Source organism: Dromiciops gliroides, chromosome 5, assembly GCF_019393635.1.
Source record: "Dromiciops gliroides isolate mDroGli1 chromosome 5, mDroGli1.pri, whole genome shotgun sequence".
Taxonomy (NCBI): domain Eukaryota; kingdom Metazoa; phylum Chordata; class Mammalia; order Microbiotheria; family Microbiotheriidae; genus Dromiciops; species Dromiciops gliroides.
Genome location: NC_057865.1, coordinates 71,556,253 through 71,572,007, shown reverse-complemented (window position 1 = coordinate 71,572,007; position 15,755 = coordinate 71,556,253). Strand labels below are relative to the sequence as shown.

The window sequence follows — 15,755 nt, the reverse complement described above, 5'->3', positions numbered from 1 at the left end:
ATACGCTCACTGCTTATCCCCATATACTTTAAAGTCTGCCCCACACATTGCTGTATTATTGCACCACAACCAACAATCAGAGTGTGTCAACTTTGTTCTTCCACATCCTAAGGAAAAGATGATCTCCAACTTAGCGGAAAACTCTCTTGGTTCTAGAAGAGGTGCATGTCCACTTCTACTAGGCCCTGATGCTTAAGGGGAAAATCTCCATACCCTGGTGCTCTCCTGCCTCACCTCTGCCTTTTAGAACTCCCAGCTTCCTTCTAAGATTAGCTTAGGTCTGGGGCAGCTAGGTGGTGCAGTGGATAGAGCACTGGCCTTAGATTCAGGAGGACCTGAGTTCAAATCCAGCCTCAGACACTTGACACTTACTAGCTGTATGACCCTGGGCAAGTCACTTAACCCCAATTGCCTCACAAAAAAAAAAATTTTTAATTAAAAATTTTAAAAAAAAAGATTAGTTCAGGTCTCACCTCCTCCATGATGCCACCCAGGATTATCTTGTCCTCATTTTTAAGTGCTGTGCTTTATGAAGGACACTCTACCTTCTATCCCCATGCCTATGATGTTGTCCTTTCTCACCTCTACCTTCTAGAGGTCCTAGTTTCCTTCAAGATTCAGTTTAAATGCCGAGTACTGACTGTCAAAAGCCTTTCTCAGTCCCTCAGCTGCTAGTGTCTTCTCTCTACCTTCTACACACTCTATGTGTATTTGTGTACCCATGTGTATATACATATATACAGACATCTACTTATATGTATATTTTGTATACACACATTGATACTAATCAAATAAGTATTAATGTTTTGATATAATTATACCATTCCTATTATATTAATAGTTCATGTCACTGACTACATTTATGGGCGTATAAGTATGCATGTATATACATGTATGTGTGTGTGTATATGTATTTTCTCCTCCATTTGAGTGTAAGGTTCTTGCTGGCAAGAATTGTTTTTGCTTTTAATTTGTATCCCCAGAGTTGAGGGCAGTACATGGCCCTTAGTAAGCACTTAATACATGCTTATTCATTAATTAATACATACTAATGAAATCACAGGTACAGAATAAGAATATATTGTGCATATTCATGGTATATATTATATATACTTATATGTGTGTGTATATTGATATAATGTAAGCTCTTTGAGAGCAAAGACTTGTTTATAGCACAGAGCCTCTCACATAGTAGGTACTTAATGATTGCTATCGATTGAAAATTCCCATCATCTTTCAGTTTTGAAGATGGTTTAGAGATCTTGACTTCTTAGACTTTTGTCAGGCACAGCCGACCCCCTTCCACATTTTTGCATAATAAAAATAGCTGCGTTGCAGAGGCCAGAGGGAAATTAATTAATAGTTCATGTCACTGACAATATGATGAACAATTGCTTAATGCTTCATTAAACAAAAGCCACGGCCCTCTGCTCTAAGCAGAGCTGCTTTTGTTTCTAACAACTAGATCTGGAAAGGAGCCGAACAACTTGTAAGTGAAAAGTTGAAATGTTCAGTGGCTTTGCTTTGAGGAAACACAAGGGCCCGTACTCTCTAGTATATGTACTCAGAGTGAGATTTTGTTGTGCAGCATGGCCAAGGGCCCAAAGCCTTTAGATTTTGTTGTTGTTGTCCACTCGTTTCAGTCATGTCTGACTCTTCGTGACCCCATTTGGGTTTGGTTTTTTGGGTTTTTTTGGCAAATATACTGGAGTGGTTTGCTATTTCCTTCTCTGGCTCATTTTACAGCTGAAGAAACTGAGGCAGAGTGAAGTGACTTGCAACTGGGTTACACAGTAAGTGTCTCAGGCTAGATTTGAACTCAGGGAGATTAGTCTTCCTGACTCTGGGCCAAGAAATCTATCCATGCACCACCTAACTGCCCTAAACTTTTAGAGAGATGATAACTAAGTAGGTAGGTAGATAGATGATTGATAGATAGATAGGTAGATAGGTAGATAGATAGATAGATAGATAGATAGATAGATAGATAGATAGATAGATAGATAGAGATGATAGACAGATTGACTGACTGATTGATTCAAAATAACTTAGCTTCAAAATAATTTTCAGTGCTGATTAACCAAACCAAAATACTACATAGCCTAACAATTAGAAATGTAAACAAAATAATTATATTATGGATCAGGATGAAATTTATACACACATATGCTTGTATGTATGTGTATATGTGTGTGTGTGTGTGTGTGTGTGTGTGTGTGTGTGTGTGTGTGTGTAGTGAGATACCAGCCATTGCCTAAAAGAAAGATGTAGCGCTACAAAAAAGGAGTGGCAGGACAAGTAGTTTCATTTTGTTGCAAGATAATGATTTGTAGGTAGACATACCACATATAAGTATGAGCATAAGACAAGCACATTACAGTTTACCCGGTATGACTTTGTAATTTAAGATTCTAAATGTGGATTCTAATCTGTTCACCCAGTTTTGGGGGAAACTGACTAAAATCACTGATAAAACAAGTTTAGGTTTTTAAGGGTTTATTGGAAAATAGAAAGAAAAAGATTGAGAACAGAATTCCAACAGCCTGGCATTCTTATCTTTCCTCAAATTTCCTGTGAAGTCCTCTGCCGCCACCACCACCATCAAGTCAGGAACCCAAAAAGAGTGAGAGCTGCTCTCTTTCTTCCTTCCTGTCTCCTCCCAGAAAATAGGAGGCTCCTCAAGTTGATTGGCTGGTAGCCTTGATAGACAGCACCCATGAGCAAACGTTATTTCCTGACTCCAAGGAAAAGCCACATGGCCTTGCCCTCTGAGGCATTTTCCTCATGGCGGAGCTTTCCCATGGCAAGTCTCCAGTAGGTGGCATCATTCCAATCATTACATGACTAAATATAACATACATAGCCACTTCTCAATTTTCCACTTGGGGATTTTTTTCTACTTTGTAAATTATGGTAAATTTTTCCTAGGTCAGTTTCCATCTTGTTATCTAATCCTTTTGGGTTACCACCCTCTATTTGGTGGTTGAATTATTTCATTTTGTTCGGGGAGATTTCTGGGTTGTTAGTTGATGTTTACACAGCTATACAAACTAGTTTTGATATTAGTATATGCAAAGCATAATCAGGTTGGCAAATCTGTATATGCTGCACCCTGAAAAAAAATTTTTAAAGACTCATGATGTTTTCCAAAGCCAAGAAATGTGCATTTTTTAAAATTATCTGGTATTAAGGGATAGCCCGTTGTATGTACCCTTTGATTTCCAAGAATATTTATGAAATAACGTTGAAGGAAAATAATGGTTTAACTAATTTGTAAATACTTTAGAATAAATCTCCAAGAATTCCCCAAACTTATTGAATGCTTTCTGCCCTTTAAGTTATTCTGTTTTCTCACGTTTTCCTTACATTCTACTCTTCTAGCCAAACACTAAAGTATACCCGCCAAGTGGAAGGCATTCAGTTTCTGTGGAAATGCAGATGCAGAGGCAAGAAGAACGAGAGAGCTTCCAGCAAGCCCAGCGCCAGTACAGCTCATTACCAAGGTAGGATGATGTTTTTAGGATGCTCCAAATCTCCTAGACTTAGAGAAACCTCTTCCCAGGAGCCTCTCATGTCCAACAGCAAAAGAAAAGGCCTCAAAATTATCCATCTCCAAATAGCCAAAGGGTAGTCACAGGGGAATTAAGAACTAAAAAGATTCGGAGTTGGTACATCTATCCCCAGTAGCTAAGATCACTGATAGACCATTTGGCAAGATGTTAGTTGGTGGTCTTCTAGAACTTGGCAGGCTTCAATTCAATTCAAGCCAATTCTGTAAGCACTACACCAGATGCCGAGACTGCAGAAACTTAATATGGTCACTTTCCTCAAGAACCTTCCCTATTACTGGGGGCTATATCAATGTGTGCACATAAGACAAGACATATATGCAATAAAAAATAAAACAGCTTCAGGATGGAAGACACAACAACTAGGCAAATCAGAAAAAACCTCTTGCAAAAGGTAATACTTGATTGGAATTGTAAAAATGGAGTTTCAAGAAGAGGTGAGAAGGAGAAACAATCCAGAAATGAGGGATAGACTCTCAAAAGTCATGGAGGAAGAAGGTGATCTGTCATATACAGGGAAAAAGAAGTAGGCCAGATTGGATGGAATGCTGGTTGTTGTTGTTGTTGTTGTTATTATTATTATTAACATTGGGTCTTTAAGAGGGAAACAATCAGTCTCGAAACCTAGATTGGAGCCATATATTCAAGATCTTCTCCAAAGGGCAAAAAAGAAAAGTTGTTTTTTTCTGTTTTTTTTTTTTTTTATTAATCATAGACTCAATAGGGAGTCACTGGGTCTTCCTGAGCAAGAGGGAGACATGGTCCTTCTTGTGCTTTAAACATATCAATTTGACTGCTATATGGAGGAGGAATTAGAGAAGATGGTGGATGCAGGGAAACCAATTAAAGAGTTTACTGCAATAGTCCACATGATAGGTAACGAGGGACCGAATTAACCAGAAGCAACTTAAAACTAGAGGGAAAACATTTTGACAACATGTTGTTTTCTATGTTAGAACTGCTTAAGGGAAGTGTTTATAAACTGTATCATATTACTTTGATAGGGATTGGGAGAATGAAAGACTTTCCAAAGAGAGATAATCTCTCCTCACATTAAGACCACGTGACACCTAGTTCATTCCATGCATCATTCCGTATCAATCAAAGCATTTCTTGTCATCAGACTTAATACCCCACAGTCCTTCCCTCTCCTCTCCTCTCCTCCTTTATCTCTCAGCACCAATTTGCCTTTTTTTCTCTATCCAGGGAATATCAATCACTCAGTGAATAAACACTTATCGAGTGCCTACTGTGTGCCAGCACTGTACTGAGTGCTAAGGATACACAAAGAGGCAGTTTCTGCCCATAAGGAGCTCACAGTCTAATGGGGGAGACATGCAGCCAATGACTATACACACAAGCTATATACAGGATAAATATGCAAGAGGAGACATTAGAATTTAGAGGGGTTGGAAAAGGCTTCTGTAGAAGACAGCGGCATTCTAGTTGGGATTTAAAGGAAGCCAGGGAAACCAGTAGGTAGAGATGAGGAGAGAAAGCATTCCAGGAGGAGGAACGGTCAGGGAAATGTCCAGAACTTAGAGTTTGAGTGTTTTGTTCAAGGAATAGTCAGGAGGCCAGTGTCGGTGGTTCCATAGAGAGTAAGTGGAGAGTAAGGTCTTAAGAAGACTGTAAAAATAGGAGGGGACTAGGTTATGAAGGGTTTCGATCTTAGGGGTAATAGGGACCCACTGGAGTGGAGTTTGTTGAGTAGGGGGAATGACATAGTGAGACCTATGCTTTAAGAATAGAGGATTGATCGGCATAAAGGGAGACTTGAAGCATGCAGACACAGCAAAAATCTATTATAATAGTACAGGTATAAGGTGATGAGAGCCTGGACCAGAGTGTTGGCAGTTTCAGAGAAAAGAAGGGGGCATATCTGAGAGATACTGAGATAAGGAGGAGTCTAGGGCAATGCCTACATTGTGAGCCTGAGAGACGGGAAGGATGGCATTACTTTCACCAGTAATTGTGAAGTTAGGATGTGGGGGAGGGTTGAGAGGGAAAAATGAATTCCATTTTGGATACGTTGAGTTTAAGAAGTCTACTGGATGTGTAGTTTGAGATGTCTGAGAGGCAGTTAGAGATGCAAGATTGAAGATCAGCAGAGAAGTTAGGGAAGGATAGGTAGTTTTGAATATTTGTTATTGCTATGGCTGACTCTTTGTGATCCCTTTTGGGTTTGGGGGGGGGGTTGTTTGTTTGTTTTTTTTGGCAAAGATACTGGAGTGGTTTGCCCTTTTCAAATTCATTTTATAGATGAGAAAACTGAGGCAAATAGGGTTAAGTTGCCCAGGATCACACAGCTAGGAAATGTCTGAGGCCAGATTTGAATTCAAGAAGAGTCTTCCTGACTCCAGGGCCAGTGCTCTATACATTACACTACCTAACTGCCCTAAGGTAGATAGTGATCGTAATAATATCTCAAACATCTGTGATCTCGTCACTTTGGGTATTCATTCCATTAATGCAGATAGAAGCCCCTTCTTCATATATTATTGTGGCCAAAACATTTCCTGACATTCAAAAAGTCCTCAGAGGACAGCTGTTGAGCCTGTTCATTCAGCCTTTCCTACTCATTATCCCATCCCAGTGATTACCCTCCCTATCCATAGCTGTAGAGAACACATGGGTAATGCCAAATCATCATGAGGCATTGAAGAGGGACTTTGGTGGCATCATGATCGTGATTGCGATCATCATCATTGGGCAAGTGTTATCATCTTCCATCTTTAACAAATGGGACAAGTGACATTGGGCAGGGGTGAGGAGGAATGTCTTTGTATGGTCACATGGCCATGGAACTAGAACTGTGGTCTCCTGATCCCTCCTCCAGTGTATTTCCTGGTATGACATGTTACTCACACCCTTGACTTCAAGTTTTTAGTTTTACAAGAGAAGGGATATTAATGAAGGAACTGGTAAGGTTCAGCCTGAAGAAGAGGAGGCTTAGGGAGGGGACATGATCACTATCTTTTCATATTTGAGGGGTTTTCACATGGAAGAGGGATTGATCTTTTCTACTTGATTCCAAAAACAGCCCTAAGCGGAATATGGGTGAATAGTACTATGTCTCTAGGTTCATAGGATTTTTTTCTTGTAAATGGAAAAGAAGAGTTGATTAGTTTCTCTACCCACTTTAGTCCCTAAAATTGCTTGCAAATGATTCTCCAAATGAAGGATTCTATAATAGGTCAGTGTCCATGCTAGGAAGTGATAGAAAGTCTTCACATAAAAAGTCCCATATCCAGAGGAGATTTCTATAAAGGTGTTCTTTATAGTCAACTGGGACTTCAAGAGGGTGGGAGTCCAGGGATTTACTGCAAATCTCTATCCAGCACATTTAATAGGGGCAATGAGGTGAGGAAGAAGAAAAAAAGGAAAAGAAAAAAGAAAAAAAAAGGAGACCGGTATCCACTTTTCTATCTATAAAGGAAAGGTTCTAGTACTGACAAATGTTAAGGATACACCCTTAGTTTTACTGCCTTCTATGGTAGTGGTGTTTAGTGGGGAAGCTAACATGTCATATATTTCCTTCCTTTCCAGATCTCTATTTTGGGTACTTTGAGTTCTGTAATTGGATTGGGGGGAGAAGGAGGTTCACATGCAGCAGCAGGGTGGCCTGTGAAATGTGACCAGAACTGGCTAGATAGAGTGGGCAATGCAAGTTTATGTTCTTGCACTCACTAGTCAGAATTTAGCAAGCCCAAGGAATTGAGTGGATTCAGGATTAAGTCCCCTAGGACGTGGTCTCTGGAGGAAACAGCTGCAGAACCAGTGGCAAGAAGACAGTTGGAATGGAGGACCAGAAGGCAATCCCCTGGCTTTAGAACAGGTCCTATCACAAAAGGAAGAAAAAAGAGAAGAGGAGATCAGCTTACTGGGAAGAAAAACATTATAAGAGCTAGGGGTATCTAAAATTAGAATGGTAGTGGGCTACCCATCATTTGTGAGGGATATTATAATAGGAATTCCTGTCTAAGTACTGGTTCAATTATATAATCTCTGAGTTGTCTTCTGATGCTCTCATTCTGAGAAACAAGGATACTGAACAGATAGATGGCTTATTCCTGGCCACTGCCCCTGCTCTTTAGAAGTATGAAGTCTGTATTCTGAGGGAGATGTGGTATGTATCAGCCTGGCTAGATGAACACACCTGAAAGCATTTTACCCAATGCCATTAGAGAATTCCACTGTTGCTGTTGTAAGAACTGTTGGTTTTAATGTATTTTATTTTGTGGTTAGAGAGGTAAAATGAGTAAAGGCGGGGAGGGGAGAATGGATTAAGGGAAGGGAAATGTAGAGAAAGGAGGTGAGGAAATGGAAAATATTGGAGAATTCTCTGAGACCTTATGATGGAAACAACAATCCACAACAGAAAGGAAATGGGGCAGAGAAGAGAGATGGAAGGAGAATGTGATGAATTTTATTAATTAAATTTTATTAATAATAGCGAGAGTCCATATAATGCTTTAAGGCTTGCAAAGTGCTTTACCTAAATTAGCTCATTTGATCTGTACAACAATCCTGTAAGGTAGGTGCTGTTATTACCAAGGCTGAGAGAGGTATCAATTAGTGTTAATGCTACTAGTAGTGTAATAAGCCTTATCCAGGCTTATGTTACTAGTAAAGGTCTGAAAAGGCCTTAATACTCAGGTCTTCCTGACCAGTGTTCTACCTTCTCTGCAACCTGACCATCCCCACAATGGCATCAGCGTCCATCCAGATGCTTTGGCAGTCTGTCTTAGCCCTTCATTTTTCAGCATGTTCCAAAAGTCCATGTTTTAGCCTTGTGAAAAGTTCCAACTGCTGAGAAGGGTATCTGCTGACCCATTGGCTCATAAGCCCCTTGAGGGCAGGATGATATTTTGCCTCTTTTTGTATCCTCAGTATTCAACACAGTGCCTGACATTTAGGGTTAGGTACTTAATAAGTGTTTATTGATCCCAAAATAATAACTGAATGCTTCTGTGTTGGGTTTTATGGTGTATGGGGCAATTTTTACGTGTTTGATCTTTTTTAGTAACCCACTGAAATCTACTGAAATCCACAAATTGAACTCCAGGTCTTCTGTGTCCAAAGCCAAGGTCTTTTCCCCCATGCATGGTACCATGCTACTTCTTAAAGCTGTCATTCTTGGGTTAATTAGGGTGCCATTTCTCTTAAGGATTTTAATTCTTTGTGAATATATAGAACAATGGACAATAGCTTTGCCTGAAAATTAGAGGTTCTGGATTCCTTGGCATTTTAAGTGAAAAAAGGTCTCAAGGTAGTTATTATAATCCCAAATAGGAAGTATCTCCTTTTGGACTCTGGGGACTCGTTGGGAATCTATAAAAAATATACTGGATGATGCCCATACTTTTATTTGCTTGGAAATATTACTCTTCATGGTATTTCTAGGTTTCATTAACATTCATATTAAAGTTTATTTACAATTTGACCTCTCATGAAAAACTTCACTGAATGGTAGTACTGTATATAGAAATCTGAAGCTAAGGAAACCACGCAGATGAATATGAACGCAACTGGGGGAAAAAATACAAAGGCAGACCATGTCCAATTTTCTGCCATGTGATTTTCTTCAAAGACACAGGATCTCTAATTTTCAGATGTTGACAATTAGCAGAGTTTTGTCTAAACAAGTTGGTTTGGTATTTGAAACCAAAAAGATTTCACCAAAATAAAAAGCAAGTCCAGGTCATTACCAAGTTGAATATAAAATAAAACAAATGGCTGAGTCTTTTTACCCAATTTCTCCCGTGCTAACTTTAGATAAGGTGGTTTGAATCAGAGCCTTATATGAGAACCAGGGTGGTTTGCAAATTCTAATGGTAATTAAGAAAATCTTTAGCTGGATTATAGTTACATCTTAAAATGTCAAATAAGAAACATTAGCCAGCTGGCAATTGATTCGGAATATACATGAGGTCTAGGAGGAAAGGGAACCCAAGTAGACCTCTACTCATTTCCTAATTAGTGAGAATCCCTTTATTCCCAATTCCCAAATTAATCTCACTACCTTTTACCTTTCTTTTCCTGAAAGGGAGCTCCCTCCCCCCAACTTCAAGAGTAGAAACATTTTCAATCATGTCTCTTGACCTTGAGATTTTCTTAAAGTTTCTTTCTCAACTCCATTGTGATTTCTTCCCAATTTTTTATTCCCTTATGTCCTTTGCTTTCCTTCTCTCTCTCCTCAGTTTTTCCATCTGTCCTGGGTTCTGTCTCTTTTACTGTGCCATCCCCTTTTTCATTTTCCTTGGATTCATAGCCTACTTTTTGCCTTTTTCCTTTAGGTTTATGCATAGGCTTTTATATTAAGTCATAACAAAAGTCTTGATTTCTCAGTCCTGAGACATTATATCTTCCTTCTTCAATTTACCCCTCACCTAGAGCTATGTGGTTTTCTTTATCTTGGGAGACCTAAAGGTTAAATTTTGTTTTGTTTTGTTTTGCTTTGATTTGTTTTCCCCCCTCATGGCAATAATAGCAATACTTATTTATCAAATACCTGCTATGTACAAAGCCCTGCTATGGGGGAGTTAAAAAGACATGTCCCCTGCCCTCCTATGCTCTCAGTCTGTGAACACTCCGCAGAAGAAAATTCAATAAAAAGATAATATTTGAAAGATTATTCTTGCCAAAGTAGCATGTTTATTCTAATGAATGGGTTGAGAAACTCCTCTTGGGCTTATTACCAACAGACAAAGTGCTGTTTATAAAGAGAAACAAAGGGAAACAGAGCCCATACTTATTTATACATAGTTGGTGCCTAATTGTTGTTTATTTTGTTGCATTTCTAAGGAATGATCCTTAAAGACTGGTTGTCCTTTCTTAGTCTTATGCCTCTGATTCCAGTAGCTATCACCTGATGGTAGTGTTTCTAGCTGAGTTTATGTAACTACCCCCCAAGTTTTCCTTTAGTATTGCTCAGTGAGATAATGAACATTTGTTACATATTTCTACCTTTGAACATGCCTTTATTCAAACATCCAGTGTATATAAATGACAAACAAGATATTGTATGTATAGTTAAAAGGCTTTATCAGAGATGAATAAATAAATATACTGAGAAGCAAAGTCTTAAATCATAAATACGCATTCACAATGTGATGCCCTGATAATTTCAAATGCCATTAATCTCTAATTCGCTGACTTAAAGCTTCTTGGTCATCCGTATATGAAATCTTCTGACTTTAAATATCCCAGCTTGGGCATCCATGTTTCTCTTCCTTTCTTAATTGAGTTACCAGTCCAGGAATCCATCCTTCATCTGTTCAACCCCTCCTTTAACTCTCATAATTTTTCTATGTCCAGTCCCACTTAAGAAGAATTTAGTATTGGGTTCTTCATTGATCAGAACAGAAAGACCCAAAAGAACATGCAGTCCATACCTTCTTTTCCCATGACCTCACCTTCTGGTATAACTAGGGTTTATACCTCTTAATGCTCCACAGCAAAGGTTGGCAAACTGCAACTTGATTTAAAAATGTAAACCCCAATCTTAGTTCAAGGGCTATACAAAAACAGGCTAAGGGCCAGATCTGACCCTTGAGCCATAGCTTGTCAACTTTTGCTCTAGGGTCCTCTCCTTCCTTTTCTTATCAGCAATTATGTGAAATGACTGCTTTGATGAAATAGGCACTTCTAATGGTTTGATAACTTCTACTCCAAACCTCAGACCAGCCCATTTCCATCCCCCTCCCCACACCCCCACCCCCAACAAATATTCACTTTAAAACATATTTTTAGCATCCTGGAAAGAAGAGTTTTAAACAGAGTGGTCTCCTCTCGTTTAGATTTTAAGGGGTTATATCTTCTCTGTATATTAATTTATTTGAAAACCCTTCAAACCAAAGTAATTCTATCAACTGATCAGAAAAGGCACTGCTTATAGATGGTCTTTGAATTCACATGATCATCATCATTATCATGATAATGAACAAGCCATTAGAGAGCTCCTCCAGATACAAAACACTGTACCAGGCTGTCTTCTGGGGATGATTTCAAATTCAACTCCAACTGCAGGACTTCCTTATATCTAAAGCTTCAGGCTTCATGGGGAGAATATATCTTGGTAGCCAGAGATGAAAAGAACCATCAGCTCTGCTGCCTGTTTTTGATTGCTCAGAATTTGATAACCAACCTATCAAAAGAGCCCACAGTTGCTAATGTAACATCAGTACTGAGATCAGTGTTTTAATTAAAGTTTTATGATTAATGTTAATTCACTGATTTCATGCAGGCACTTTCTGTTGTTCGTGTCTTTGGGCAGATTAATTTATGACTTTTTAAGTGAAAATAATCAGTGCTTTAGGCAAATATGCTATTCCATCATATTTAAGGATTCTGCTTAGACTAGTAGTATAAATGGTCCAGCTTCCATTAAAGCAGGACCAGGGAGAGATAATGAAGAATATTCAATTAATCACTGTCATATCAGAGGATGATGCTGAAATTTACGTGGGTTTTTCCTGGCTGAAAACATACCCAACTACATTTCATACTGTATTGAAAATGTTTTTAAGCCTATTTCATCTCAGGCCATATCGATGGCAGCTCTGAATGTACAGAAGATAAAAGTGCTCCTTTCAATGGGTGAAAAAGTGGTTTCATGGACCTCTTTAAGTTATCTCCTTCCCCCTCCCCCGAAAAAGTCCAGGGTATGAAAATCCAACCGTGTTGTATGTATGCACTGATGTGAAAGGCTTAGCAATATATACTGTAGCTAAATTTTTTTTCTTATTGATGAATGAAGCAATATATTTTGTTTTATGGCTTAATTCTCTTCCCCCTGCCCTATTTTAAAGGCAAAAATTAGTGAATGTCTTCCTTTCTGGCCCAAAATTGTTTTACTTTATCATCACTGATCTTATTGTAAATTCATAAAAGCATCTGGAGATTTGATAGTAAATTAAAGATGTTTGAAAACAATAATGTTTCCTCGGGATGGTATACCATTTTATTGCAGAAAGAGATAAGAATTTGAAATTTCTCCATGATTCTGATTTATTTCCTCTCCTGAGGTTACTGCAAGTGAGTTAAGTAGGTTATCCTGGCCTTTGGTGAAGGTACAGTGCACAAGAAAATTGTGCTTAGTCTACAGAACTTCCTCATTCTGAAATCAGAAAGAACACATCCTCTGAAGAGTCTCAGCTGCTGACATACACAACTCTACAGCCGGTGCTTTAAGGGTCTGCCTGTTGCATTTTTAATCATAAACGAGTCTAGACTTAAATCTTTCATAACTGAACTCATATTGTAATCCATTACGTGTACTCCAAGTCAGCTCGTGTCTCTGGCATTGTGATGGCAGCTGGGTAAAATATTTGTTTTGCTTGTTTAGAATTGAATTGTAGCCTCTTAAAGCCAGTAATTATTGCCCATGCACAGGCTGCCAAAATCCCAGTATTTCCCTATAACATGTTGGCAGTGCCTCAAGATTTTGGGCCCCATTATTCCCCAAAGCCAAGTAGCCAAGGTAGCCACCCAGAGTGAGAGGAGAGGCATATTGATGGACCAGTTGCTGAATCAGAATTGTCACCTGGCTCGTGGGAAGTTGTGAGAAGATTGCACATGTTAAGGGAAAAGCTGGTTCTAGTTTCTCTAAAATGTCTTGCAGATGAAGTAGAGAGAGTGACAAGAAGTTAAGGTTGAAATGTACACCCCCACCCCCACCCCCTTGTAGAAACTCTAAACCAATCTGTGTGCTTTGATTTTCAGGCAAAGCAGAAAGAATGCCAGCTCTGTGTCTCAAGATTCCTGGGAACAGAACTACTCTCCTGGAGAAGGTTTCCAGAGCGCAAAGGAGAATCCCAGATACTCCAGCTACCAGGGCTCAAGAAATGGCTACATGGGAGGGCATGGCTTCAATGCCAGGGTGATGTTGGAAACCCAGGAACTTCTTCGCCAGGAACAGAGGCGGAAAGAACAGCAGCTGAAAAAAAAGCCACCTTCTGATGGACCTAACAACTATGACTCATACAAGAAAGTCCAGGACCCCAATTATGGCCATCCTAAAGGTCCTTTCCGACAAGATGTGCCTCCCTCCCCATCTCAGGTAGCCAGGTTAAACAGATTGCAAACCCCAGAAAAAGGAAGACCGTTTTATTCTTGAGTGGGTGAGGGGGCATATCCCTCCATGCAATGCAATAAAGGACATTTTCCTATGAAGACTTGTATTTTGGGAAGTTTTTAAAAAAATACTCGATGGTACTATGGAATATCTCTGTTGTCTGAATCAGTGCCTTTAGCGATATGGGCAAAGGAGTGGTGGGCCTTAATGTCTTTGCCACTATGTCTCAAGTGTTATTTTCATGGAAGGATTTTCTCTCGCCAATCGACAATCGTCCTGTTAAGTACGCTAAGCATCTCCCCAGGGTATTGACCAGCTTTGCCCAGTCCATTAGCTGTCAATGACTCATTATTAGGGTTTGCAGCAATGTGTTCTACTCTGCGGTGGATTTTTATTACAACAGCCTATCCAGCCTTGCAGAATAAAATGAACCTGGAATTGGGGACGGTATTTCTCCATCTTTCTTTTAACTTCTCTTAGGTGAGAGGTGAGCCCAAAAGAGCAAGATCCACCAGAAGTCACAGCTTTAAGATATTTCCAGTGGGATCATTTATGGTACTTTTTGATCAATGTTTGAGTACTGAAATACGATTTTCCCTTCTTTATCTAATATTCTTTTCAAAAATGAATCTCCTTTATTCTAACGCATAAAGAAAACCACACTGTGATACTTTTAGTTATCCTAAGGCTCCTTTTAAATTTACTTTATATCAACGAGATTCTTATCAAGAAGGGAAGCATCAAAGACCGTATATATTTATAAATACAACTTCCCAATCAAATCCACAGCAACAGTTTGCTTTTTCATCATCATTTATCCTAGGGAAGGGGGGAGAAGGGATAGGATTGTTGGGGGAGGGGCAGGCATGGTCTGCCTCCAAATGCATTTTGTTGTGTGAAAATGGGATCAGGAAAAAAAGGAGGAGGAATTCTCCCAGAACAAGTCCAGAGTCCAATACATGATGATAATTACTTTAATTAGTTTTTGTTTTGACAGGTCTGAGAGGGAGAGCAAAGAGCAGGACAAAGAGAAATCAGATAGTCACTTTGGAGATCTAAAAGCTAATATGTTTTCTACCTTTTTTTCCCCTGAAGTCTTGTTATAACTGACATTTGGTCTGTACTTCCTTATTTTAAAAAAATCTATATTGTGATATCACACTAAACATTTTTTTACACGTATGAAGAAAATAAAGGATATGTGGAAGGAAATTGTTGCATATCCTACCAAATGTACATCAGTGTCCAAAAAAAAAAATCACAAGAACAACATGATTGCTCTTAACAACATCATTTTTCGTGTGCACATGGAGAAGGAGAATCTCTCGTGTAACAGCTGTTTTTTATATTTGTGGGTCTGATCTTCGTGTATGTAAAACAGAACTGGGTTGCTAAAGTGCCTGCAAATCCTGATGTAGAGGAAGGGAAAGCTTGAAATTAAAGCTCATCATATTATGTACAAAAAAAAAATTAAAAGGGGGGGATAAAAAGCAGAATCATGTATTGTGGATCTAAAATATGCCTATTTTTTTTTACTGGCACATTTTATTTTTGTGGCTTTTTTTTTTCAAATCTATGTGAAACTATGTGAAGCCAGCTTTGTGTACCTATGTCTTTTATGCCTAATTGTTAATGGTTCTGTTTGTTAATAATGTGCGACAGTGTTTAAAAGGTGTCACTAATGTAAGCACGGTGACAGCGGCTCTTTCACACAGCCATAGTACCGCTGTGGGAAACAGCTTTCCTTGTACATATGAGACTTAGAATAAAAGGCTTATTTCTGTTCCTTTGTAGTACCTGTAGTATTCCTGTGGAACCTCCTTAAGTTGTTTTACACACATCAATATATGCATACACAATTCATACATGCTTATATATGTGTACATACATACATGTATAGTATAATATATATATATGTGTGTACCATACATGCATGCATATGAAATGGATGTTTTTATTTACTGTTTATAGAGCTGAAAATCCCCCTGTGTCACTCAGCATACAAATCTGGAAACATGATCATTTGTCCAGTTGAACCCACTAAAGGTATGGTCACAGCAACAGAGGGAAAGAAATCTTAGTGAAATCCCTGGGATTCTCTGGGAGAA

At 38.9% G+C, this 15,755-nt stretch overlaps 1 protein-coding gene across 12 annotated transcripts in view; it reads left to right on the top strand.

Annotated features, from left to right (window-relative positions):
• The window catches only part of PARD3 (par-3 family cell polarity regulator), a 741,470-nt gene extending 726,038 nt beyond the window's left edge, over positions 1 to 15,432 (top strand). For all 12 annotated transcript variants that reach the window (XM_043965636.1, XM_043965637.1, XM_043965630.1 and 9 more), the window contains 2 exons: positions 3,382 to 3,503; positions 13,296 to 15,432. In XM_043965636.1, the coding sequence (XP_043821571.1) occupies positions 3,382 to 3,503; positions 13,296 to 13,689 (516 nt within the window). In that variant the 3' untranslated portion in view covers positions 13,690 to 15,432. The remainder of the gene's footprint in view (positions 1 to 3,381; positions 3,504 to 13,295) is intronic.
• The last annotated feature ends 323 nt before the right edge of the window (positions 15,433 to 15,755 follow it).